General features: G+C 43.6%; 1 protein-coding gene across 1 annotated transcript; it reads right to left on the reverse strand.

Annotated features, from left to right (window-relative positions):
- Positions 1-4,441: 4,441 nt before the first annotated feature.
- Positions 4,442-7,278, reverse strand: LOC138090280 (PRAME family member 12-like). The gene is made up of 3 exons (XM_068985781.1): positions 7,221-7,278; positions 6,015-6,330; positions 4,442-4,928 (listed from the first exon to the last, which is right to left on the reverse strand). The coding sequence occupies exons 1-3, from the start codon at positions 7,276-7,278 to the stop codon at positions 4,442-4,444; spliced, it is 861 nt and encodes a 286-aa protein (XP_068841882.1).
- Positions 7,279-11,241: the final 3,963 nt, after the last annotated feature.

Consider the following 11,241-nt stretch of genomic DNA (forward strand, 5'->3'; position numbering starts at 1 on the left):
GAATTTAGCATTGTATGTATGGGAAGATGGAAGCCTCTGGGCTCACTATAAGCACCTAAGCTTTCTGGGGCCGAATCCTGTTTCCTGCTTCACCTTCAGTTCAGTTCACTTCAGTTCAGTCGCTCAGTACTGTCCGACTCTTTGCGACCCCATGAATCGCAGCACGCCAGGCCTCCCTGTCCATCATCAATTCCCGGAGTTCCTTCACCTTAAGGGGTGGCAGATATGGCAGATGGCTGCTGCTTGCATTCCTCCAGCTCCTCAGCAATCACCCTGGGGAGTGGCGACATCTGCTGGATTGGAGGTTTGGGAGCCCTCATTCACATTTGGGCCAGAAATCATTGGTGGCTGCAACATTGCTTCTTTATTGAAATGGCAGGAGATCTTTTCATTTCACAAACCTTTCTGTACAATCTATTCCATATTGTAAACCTAAAAGTGCTCTAAAATATAATAATATATTTTAAAAATATACTTGGAAGACTTCTGGCTCAAAACTTTATTGGCATACATATTTTTTTTAAGAAGCAAATCTTGTTCATTTACAGTCAAAATCAGTTTTAAAATCTCATTTGTCTTTTTGTGGCTTCAAAGCAGTAAAACGTTTTTAAATTACCCACATGCATTAAAAATACTACATTACCTCAATAACCTTTAGAGAAATTGTGTATATAAATCTCTGTGCAAGGATTTATACACAAATGGCATTAACAGGACAGTAAAATTTTTTAACATGTATTTATTTAATTACTTGGCTGTGCCTGGTCTTCGTTGCCCTCTTGGGATCTTGTGACCCTGTGTATGTGTGCGTGTGTGCTCAGTCAGGTCCGACTCTTTGCACCCCATGAACTATAGCCTACCAGGCTCCTTTGTCCATGGAATTTTCCAGGTAAGAATACTGGAATGGGTTGCCATTTCCTTCTCCAAGGGTTCTTACCAACCCAGGAATCAAACTCACTTCTGGGTCTCCTGCATTGGCAAGCGGATTCTTGGCCACTGTGCCACCTGAGAAGTGTGAAGATCTTTTAGTTGTGGCATACAAACACTTAGTTGCAGGACTTGGGATCTAGTTCCCTGACCAGGGATTGAGTCTGTGCCCCCTGCTTTGGCAGCATGGAGTCATACCCCCTGGACCACAAGAAAAGATCTAGGAAAGCAGGACTTATTGAAAGTTCTAAAGTATAGAGTCCTGATTACAAAATTGAATTCTATGCTCTGGGTCTGATCTACCAGCAGGAGGCCTGGGAGACCTGAGGCTCAGAATGTTTATCACTGAAGATGAATCCAGTCTCTATGCTCTCCCACCCCCAGACTCTCTGCACTGGCTACTGGAATAACTCGGGTGAATCCTGATTCATTGGTGATGGCATGAAATATGTGAGGCCAGTTTCAGTCCCTGGGGTTTGGTTTCCTCACTGTTGTCAGCAATAGAGGGTAAGTTCAAGGGATGAAGAGTAATGCTGTTCATTATAAGGAAGAAGATTTAAAAAAAAACAAAAACCTTATTAAGTTCTTACATAATAAGGGGCTGTTGCTCAACAACTTCAGGGTCAAGCCCTCAACAAGCAATATATCACTGGATCTTACTAAAAGTCCCATAAACAATGTGTGCCTCATTATATTCATTGTAGGGGGAAATCAAAGCTCTGCCTAAGGCTATAATCCCAGCCCCATATCCCCTTCTGCCCCAGAATAAGCAATCGTAGCCTCTGAATCCTTAGCAGGGAAACGTTATTTGGTTGCATTTTGTTTAGACATACTGTGAGGATTAAATTTATGTGTCAACTTCACTGTAAGATGAGATGCCCAGTTCTCGGGTCAATCATTCATTCTGGGGGAATCTGCAAGGGAATTCCTGGAGGAGATTAGCATTGGAATTAGTAGAGTGAGTCAAGAGATCAGCCCTCACCAGTGTGGGAGGGCATTGTCTTACCTGTGGGGGCCTGATGAAACAAGGGCTACTGCTCCCCCTCTCTCCTTGGCCATGAATACTGGAGCTTCTGGTTCCTAAATCTTGAAACTCTAGGACAAACACAAGTGGTGCCTTTGTTCTCAGGCCTTTAGCCTTGACCATCACTTCCACTGCTTTTCAAACTTAAGATAAGGTCTGAATTAAACCGAAGTTTTTTCTAGTTCTCTAGGCAACAGACAGCAGACAGTGATACTGTTAAGCCTCTGTAAATCATATCAGCCTCTCTGCACCTGTCTATATAACAGGTGAATCTTGAACAACATGTGGTTGAACTGCTCAGATTCACTTCTATGAGGATTTTTTTTAACAGTGATTGAATTTGGTCTACATCATATGTAGTTGGTTGAATCTGAGGATGATGAACTGAGGATAGGGAGAGCCGACTCTGAGTTACATGTAATACGTAACATACTTGTTATACTTTTGAACATTCTGATAACCAGAAGAGCTGTCCTTGACTTTTTCTGATAGGGAGGGACTGGAATTGTAATGGGAATTATCAGCTAATTTTTATGTGACCAACTACCCAAAATGATATAATTCTGGAATGCAGTATGAAAATAATAAATCCATGTTAAATGTTTTTGCTTTTTTAGCATTTTACTAAAAGAAATTTGGAAGTCTGCCCACCACTCAATTATAGCTATAAGGAATACTATCCACCCATGGCAGGCATGAAAGGGTGAAACCAGTTTCAACCTTGTTGGCAGTGGGGAATACATCTTGCAGAAATGAGGACTTTGCCTTTGAAGTGAAGCACACACAAAGGCAAGCAACTGTGACTTATGCTTTGATTGGTAGACGCATAAAAGAAACCCACACCCAAGGTCATGGCCTGTGCCAGCAGTGAGAGCCCTCCAAGAGCTCGTCATTCCAATAGTTCACTGTATACTGAGTTTGTTCCCCTTTGTGTGTATTGACCCCACTGAACAGTCACAGAAATACTAAAGGAGGTAAGAGCTGCCCCGGGAGGGGCCGGGGGGGTGGGGTCCTACATGGTGGTTCAGACAGGAAAGAATCAGCCTGCAATGCAGGAGACCAAGGTTTGATCCTTGGGTCAGGAAGATCCCCTGGAGAAGGAAATGGCACCCACTCCAGTGTTCTTGCCTGGAGAATTCCATGGACAGAGGAGCTTGGCTGTCTACCGTCCATGGGGTTGCATAGAGTCAGACATGACTGACTAAGCAAACACAAACACACACACACACACACTCACATAGGAGATGTCCCCAGAAAGAATAAAGAAATTACAGGAATGGTAAGGTTTTGAATCATGGACAACACTGTGCCTTTGTTTTTTTTATCAGTAACTGGAGAAAGTTGAGGCAATAACTGAACACAGAATAATATATCATGGAGGATAGCAGTTGGTTTTCTATGAGTGTCTATTTATTTCTTGTAATTAATTTTTACTGGAGTAGATTTGCTTTATAATGTCCTATTATTTTCTTGCTATACAACAAAATAAATAAGTCATATATCTATACATTTATCCATTCTCATTTTAGATGTCCTTCCTATTTATGTCAGCTGGAGGATCTCTTTATTCCTGATAATTTCTCATTTTAAAAATTTTTTTAAAATTTTATTTTTGTTTGTTTTTTAACACCAAAAACATTTTTATTGGAGTACATCCAACTAAGTGTTGTGATAGTTTAGGTGAACAGCAAAGGGACTCAGCCATACATATACATGTATCCCTTCTCCCCTGGTAGCTCAGACAATAAAGGGTCTACCTGCAGTGCAGTAGACCCAGGTTTGATCCCTGGATTGGAAAGATCCCCTGGAGAAGGAAATGGCAAGCCACTCCAGTATTCTTGCCTGGAAAATCCTATGAATGGAGGAACCTGGGAGCTACAGTCCATGGGGTTTCAAAGAGTCAGACTTGACTGAGCAACTTCACTCACTTATTCTCCCCTAAATCCCCCTCCCATCCAGTCTGGCACATAACATTGAGCAGAGTTCCATGTGCTATACAATAGGTTCCCATTGGTTATCCACTCTAAATATAGCTCTGTGTGCATGACTTTCCTAAAGTCCCCAACCACCCCGTCCCCCCAGCAACCATGAGTTCGTGTTCTAAGTCTGTGAGTCTCTTTCTGTTTTGCCAGTAAGCTCATTTGTATCATTTCTTTTTAGATTCCACATATAAGGGATGTCATATGATATTTCCTGACAATTTCTTCACAACTATCTTCCCAGGGATAACTCTTAACACGTGGGTCTCCAACGTGTATCCACTCAGGTTCATATCAGATTCTAGAAGCACATGTCCATGAAAGTCCATCCTCTCCCAGAGTCTACAAATCCCCCTCCAATCCTGTACCACCCCCACTATCATCTTTCCTTTTCCCGTTCACATTGAGCAGATATCTGGAACCCTAGGTCTGTGTTCCCTTCATGATATCCCCAAGTTCTAGGTTTCTGTTGCAAGGTACACAGAAGAAAGCTTCTGATAGAGGCAACGCCCTAGGCAGGGACAGGACAGCTGTATACAATGGGCTCCATGTGATGGCATAAATCCTCACCACAGCAAGAACAGGGGCTGGGGCTAATGCAGATGATCCTGGGATGTCCCAAGTCTCTCAGAATCTCCAACAGCTGAGCCCGAAGCTGGGCGAGTCTCGCTTCCAGGAGAACACCCCGAGGTCTGTAAGTCTCCTGAGGGGCAGGATAATGCTCTTGCCTTAAACAGGGCAGCACAATGGTGTGTCGCAGCAGCTTCTCAATGCCAGCCATGGACAGGAAGTTCCCACACAGGCTGAAGGACCTGAGCTGGGAGCAGTGGCTCAGGGCGGGCAGGCAGGCCTCCAACTGAGAGTCCGTGATCCCACACACATCTAAGCCCAGCTCCTGGAGGGTGGCTGCGACTTTCTGCAGCAGAACTTGGAGGAGCTCAGGGCTAAAGTCAGTCATGGTGACACCGCTCAGAGCCAGGCTGACTGATGTTTGGGCTCTGGGACAGGGAAGTCAAATGTGCTTCTGTAAGCCAGCAACTGGTTCTTGACAGGCTGTCTAAGGGGAACTTAAGGCACCTGGGGAGAAACCAAATAATTAGTTCTTGGGAACGGGGTGCCAGATTGTGTACAGGTGATAGACAAATGGTTTCTACAGGGCTGTTTCGTCTGATCATCTATTGAGGGTCAATATGCTGATTTGCCCAGTCTCATTCTAGTCTGAGGGCTATCAACCTCACTGTGGTACTGAGTCACTTCACGGTAACTGAAACACACTCTCCCCTCATATATCAAGCAGAGTACAAAACACTCCACTTCCTTCTGAGGATGAATGAAGTTCATGGAATCACAAGAACATGCCATGAGGAGATCCAGAGAGAGTCTCCATCAAGTGTGGACATCATTGAATATTAGTGTTGGGAGGCGAGATTTAAAAATGGTTTCAGGTATGGCTTCATTGAGTCCAGCCTTGAGCTACAGATCCTGTATCTCTGGCCAGGCAAGGCTGTAGGGAAGCATGCAGAAGGAACAACTTTCACAAGATCCCACAACATGAAATGTGATGCCAGTCTAAAAGGGCTCATGTTTTTGCATCGTCTGCAATCTTTCTATCACTTTTTATAATCCTTTTCTCTCAGATTGATTAACATCATCTGCAGAACCATGCTTCTCCCATATATCAGTTAACTTACCAAGAGCACAAAACACCCTTCTACACACAGGGAATTTAGAACAGGTTCATTGCGGGCACTAACCTTGGGAGCATAGAGCTTCCCTTCAGGAATCCTCTGATCTGATCTGATGTAGTTTCTCCACTTCAATGTCCTTTTTACTTACCTATTTTTATCACTTCAATATAGACACCTCCAAAGAAGAAGGAAATTACCAACTCTGGGGTGCAAACATCCCAGTCACTAATCTGTATCTTTCTAGCAGGGTGTCTCACAAGAGCCGCTAGACCAGTGTAACCCCCTACCTTGACTTGTGTGGTTGTGGAACACCACATTCTAGGAGAGAGCAACAAAGGAGACAATGCTTTTGACATTTTAATGTTCAATGTTACCCAGTCAGTGGTGCACACTCACCTGAGCATCTGGTCCAGGCAGCCTTCAAGGAAGGAGGGAGACTCCAGATGGAGATCTTGGAGGTGGCCCAGCCTCAGGAACTGGGAAGTAATTTGCACTGGGAGGTAATCCTGCTCCTGCTTCTTAAAGGCAGACACGTGGATGGGGAAGAAACAGATTCTCTGCAAATTACTTATTTCACCCAGGAAAGGAGCAAACGTGGCCAGGGTGGACAGATTCCAGGTGCAACTCACTTGCACCTCCTGGATACAGTCCAGCTGCACCATGCTCAGGACTTCACGATATTGTCCATTGGCATTGAAACAATCTTCAGCTTCTTAACAACACAGGTGGATGGAAGACTTTCTCTGCTCCACCCACCAAAGGAAGTAGGTGAGGAAGTTGTCCAGGGTCTTTTTGTTCAGGCAAAGGTCCATAAAAATCTTCAGTGGAGCCAAGTGCTGCTTTGTCATTGACCTGGGCTCAGCCACTGCTGCCATTTGTGAGCTTGAGCACCTGTAACTGCTGACTCTAAACCACATGCTCCAGGAGCTCTGGCCAGTATATTTTGTAAAACTAGCACCCGCAGTTTGCACCTCCTAGGAGGGGAGAAGGAGATTGATTAGGATGTATTAAAAGGTACACAGAGTAAAGAAGAAAAAAAAAAGCCTCGCAACGTGACAACAGACTGTCCACCTGTGCAGTAACTTAACATTCCTGATGTCACCAGCTGCCTTGCCTTCTTCCCTCTCTGCCTCACTTTCCTCTTTGCCCTCTTATCCTTACTGATTCTCCACTTCTAGTAACTCTAAGCATGACTGAGAGGGGTTGGGGAATATTCTTTCAGGCTACCCTTCATTAAAGGCACTATTATACTTCCGAAAGGTAGTTCCCACAGCAAGCCAAGGCTTCATCATTGCCATCTTAGAACTCTGATCCATCCCTTTTCACCCGTATTCCCTCAACCCAGATGTCTCCCTGGGACTCCCAGGAGTTTACCAGGTTACCTGAGTCTGGATCGGATCTTCTGGGCAAGCAGGACATCGAGTGCTTCAAGCTTGTAGGGGCCCCACATGAGGCAGGTCAGTCAGAGGCGAGCGGCCAAAGGGCCAGGTTTGCACCACGGCTTTCAGGATCTCAACACATCTTCCATGGAAGGCTTCCAGGAAAAGGGTGGAAAGAGCTCTGTGGGCAGACTCTCCAGAGTAGAAAAGGCCAAGTCGTCACCCCTCAGCAGGTGCATTCCCACCAGGTCAAAGAGTCTGGGTGGGGTCTGGATACTCATCCTGACAATGCTCCAAAATGACTCCTGTTGAAACTGCCAGGGAACAAGTGGTCCATTGTAGGCAATTCAGGAACATACCTTAGGCAGTCTCCCTACCCTTCCAAGGAATCCACTCAGGGCCAAGGTCACTGCTCTAGCTAGGATGCAAGTGAGGCACTTAGCCATATTACACTAGGCAGGGGTCGGGGGGACAAGGTGTTAACTCTCTTTACTCTGAATATGAACTAGCAAGATTGCTAGTACTAAGGAGGCAAAACGCAACCACTAGCCCATTCAGGTCCATCTACTGCTTTGCTTAATTCATGTCCCACCTAGAAATGCATACTGAAGTGCATGAAAGCTGACTCTATCTTTATTTGGGGAAAATATTCTGACCATCAGTTAGAGCTCTAACTCTATGGGAAGAGGAGAGTCATGTGGGTCCATACAGCCTCCATTGTCAGGTATTCCTAAGATGAATGCCATTTGTGAACTAAATATGTATCTTAAATTTCAAGAAATAAAATTCCAAACTTATGTGCTTCATTAAAAATATCTGCTTGGTAAAGACATTTAAAATGATACCAGTTAAATCACAAATCAAAATGTTTGAGATTCAGACAAAACTACACTGAGAGGAAAAATAAAAACCTGAAATGTGTTCTTGGGAGAGAAATGATTTTTTCTGAAGACTCTGCTTGCCATCCACAGATACACACTACCCTTCAACATTAGCTAATCATAAGTAAGAAAAGGACGTCCTTGTCTGAGGATGATAACTTACTGCTCTGCTATGACTAGCAGGGCATTCAGACCTCAGACTCTAAAGAACCCAGCTGGTTGGTGTTTCCAGAGCCAGAAAACTCTGCACCTCTTCTCCAGTTCTTGAGGCTTTTATAGTCCTTTGTATTCCCATCATCCCTCTGTCCCACTACTAACCTAATCAAAAAGGGATACCTGATTTGATTATAGAGTGCCCATTGGATAAATCCTGATTGGATCTTCATTTTTCTCTAGGTTAGTTCATTGAATCTTATATACATTCAGGAAGGAGAGAATGGTCAGGTAGCTGAGTAATCAAGGACCTATTCCCTGATTCACTTCCCAAACATTGACTGAATTCAACTGATATGGACAGTTATACTATTGAGGGTCAGACAGGAAAGGATTACTGGTTCATAACATTGAATTTTTTAAAAAGTTGAAAGTATCATTATTGGTGGAATTTTGATGAAGTCAAAATTAGCAAAATGACCCTGAATTAAAATAGCTTCATGAAAGCAGTGATGTTGCTCCCAAAGAAAACAAAATACACTCATCCCGGTATCAGCTTGTCACTCAGGTGTTAAGTAGGAAACACAGGAGGTTGTGAACGTATTCAGGCAGGAAGGGAAGAGCTGTCCAAGATGTGGTCACATTTTAAGCCACATCTTCTCTGAAGGTGGACAGGTCAGGACACTTGTCAGTGAGAAGTAAGAATGGGTCTGGACAGGTTGCAGCTGGGCATTCCTAAAGGGACAATGGGAATGACACCAACAATGTAAAATAAAGGTTTCTTTTCATTTTTATAGTTTTGGAAACAAGAAAATTTAAAGACGTTATTCGAGGTGCTATTGAGGTAGTAAAAAAGGTTTCCCTAGTGACTCAGAGGTAAACAATCCCCCTGCCGATGCAGGAGACACTGGCTTGATCTTTGATCCAGGAGGATGCCACATGCTCCAGGGCAACTAAGCCCAGGAGTCACAACTACTGAGCCTGCACTCTACAACAAGAGAAGCCGCAATAAGAAGCCTGGGCACCACAAGGAAGAGTATCTCCCTCTCACCACAACTAGAGAAAGACCTGCACAGCAATGAAGAGTCAGGCAAACAAAAATCAGGAAAACAAAGTTTTAAAAAAAAACATAGCAGAGGAGAGTGGCTCAGAGGAGTCACTCTCAACTTAGATGGCTTTTTTTCTCCAGGAAGTTGTGATCAAGATAACAAATGGCATGAAAAGACTAAATCTAAGAATGTGAGAGGAGAAGAGGTCTGACATTTCCTTGGATCAGACATTTTCAAGACTGAGAGGCAATGAGGGTGGGCACTGTAGGCTCCTTGGGACTTGGAGCCAGGGAAGAAAAAAATCTGGTTAAGTCCCAAATATCCCTGCCATCCAGAGGCAGTTGCTACCAGAAGAGGTTTCCCTTAAATTCCTCCTCCCACCCCCACCCCCACCCCCACACACCCACCTTTGGCCACCTGAGGACTGGAAGACCTGACTTGTTGGAAAAGACCCTGATGCTGGGAAAGACTGAAGGCAGGAGAAGGGATTAACAGAGGATGAGATGGTTGGATGGCATCACTGAATCAATGGACATGGGTTTGAGCAAACTCTGGGAGATGGTGAAGGACAGAGAAGCCTGGTGTGCTGCAGTCCATGGATTCTCAAAGAGTCAGACATGACTTGAGGGACTGAACAACAACAACTCTGCATAGAAGGTAAATAAGCAGGGTGAAAATATAAAATCTTGTCTTAATTCTTTCCCAATTTGGAACCAGTCGATTTTTCCATTTCTGGTTCTAATAGTGCTTCTTGACCCCTATACGGGTTTCTCAGGAGACAGAGTGTCTGGTACTTCCACCCCTTTAAGACTTTTCTACAGTTTGTTGTGATCTACACAAAGGCTTTAGTGTAGTCAAGAAGCAGAAGAAGATGTTTTTCGGGAACTCCCTTGATTTCTCCTTGATCCAAGGAATGCTGGCAATTTGATTTCTGGTTCCTCTGCTTCTTTGAAACCCAGTTTCTACATCTGGAAGTTCTTGGTTCATATACTGCTGAAGGCTAGATTGAAAGGTTTTGAGAATAATGGTGCTAACCTGTGAAACGAGTGCAGTGGTGTGGTAGTTTGAACATTCTTTGGCTTTGCTCTTCTTTAGGATAGGAATGAAAACTGACCTTTTCCAGCTCCATGGTCACTGCTGAGTTTTTCAAATTTTCTGACATATGAGTGAAGCACTTCAGCAGCATCATACTTTCAGACTTTAAACAGGTCAGTTGGAACTATTTAAAATCTGCTCACCACACCCCCACTAGCTTCGTCCATACAAATGCTTTCTAAGGCCCACTTGACTTCATACTCCAGGATGTCTGGCTCTAGGTGAGTCACCATACCATTGTCTTTATCTAGGTCATTAAGATCTTTTTTGTATATTTCTTCCATGTATTCTCACCTTCTGTTTTTAATCTCTTATGCTTCTGTTAGGTCCTTACCATTTCTGTTGTTTATTGTGGCCATCTTTGAATGAAATGGTTTTTTTTATATCTCCAATTTTCTTAAAGAGATATCTATTCTCTCCCATTGTGTTGTTTTCTCTATTTCTTTGCATTTCCCTTTAAGAAAGTCTTATCTCTCTTTGCTCTTCTCTTAACTCTGCATTCAGTTGAGTATATCTTTCCCTTTCTCCCTTGTGTTTCACTTCTCGTCTTTCTTCAGCTATTTGTAAAGCCTCCACAGACAATCACTTTGCCTTGCATTTCTTTTTCTTGAGGATGGTTTTAGTCGCTGGCTCCTGTACAGTGTTACGGAACTCTGTCCATAGTTCTTCAAGCACTCTACCAGATCTAATCCCTTGATTCTATTTGTCACCTCCACTGTAGTGATTTGATTTAGGTCATACCTGAATGGTCTAGTGGCTTTTCCTACTATATTCAATTTAAGCCTGAATTTTGCAATAGGGAGCTCATGAGCTGAGCCACAGTCAGCTCCAGGTCTTGTTTTTACTGTCTGTATAGAGCTACTCCATCTTTGACTGCAAATAACATAATCAGTCTGATTTTGGTATTGATCATCTGGTGATGTCCATGTGTAGAATCCTCTCTTGGGATGCTGGAAAAGAGTGTTTGCTATGACCAGCTTTTTCTGTTAAGAAAGCTCTGTTAGCCTTTGTCTTGTTTCACTTTGTACTCCAAGGTCAAACTTGCCTCTTGTTTCGGGTATCTCTT

This window comes from Capricornis sumatraensis, chromosome 14, assembly GCF_032405125.1.
Source record: "Capricornis sumatraensis isolate serow.1 chromosome 14, serow.2, whole genome shotgun sequence".
Lineage (NCBI taxonomy): Eukaryota > Metazoa > Chordata > Mammalia > Artiodactyla > Bovidae > Capricornis > Capricornis sumatraensis.

What these genes read in the sequence shown, in the direction of transcription:
- LOC138090280 (XM_068985781.1), bottom strand. Translation starts at nt 7,278, where the DNA reads ATGAGTATCCAGACCCCACCCAGACTCTTTGACCTGGTGGGAATGCAC. An exon ending in GGGAATGCACCTGCTGAGGG is followed by an intron (nt 6,331 to 7,220) that starts GTGACGACTTGG and finishes TGTGTTGTTAAG; the next exon opens with AAGCTGAAGATTGTTTCAAT. An exon ending in TGCCTGGACCAGATGCTCAG is followed by an intron (nt 4,929 to 6,014) that starts GTGAGTGTGCAC and finishes TCCCTGTCCCAG; the next exon opens with AGCCCAAACATCAGTCAGCC.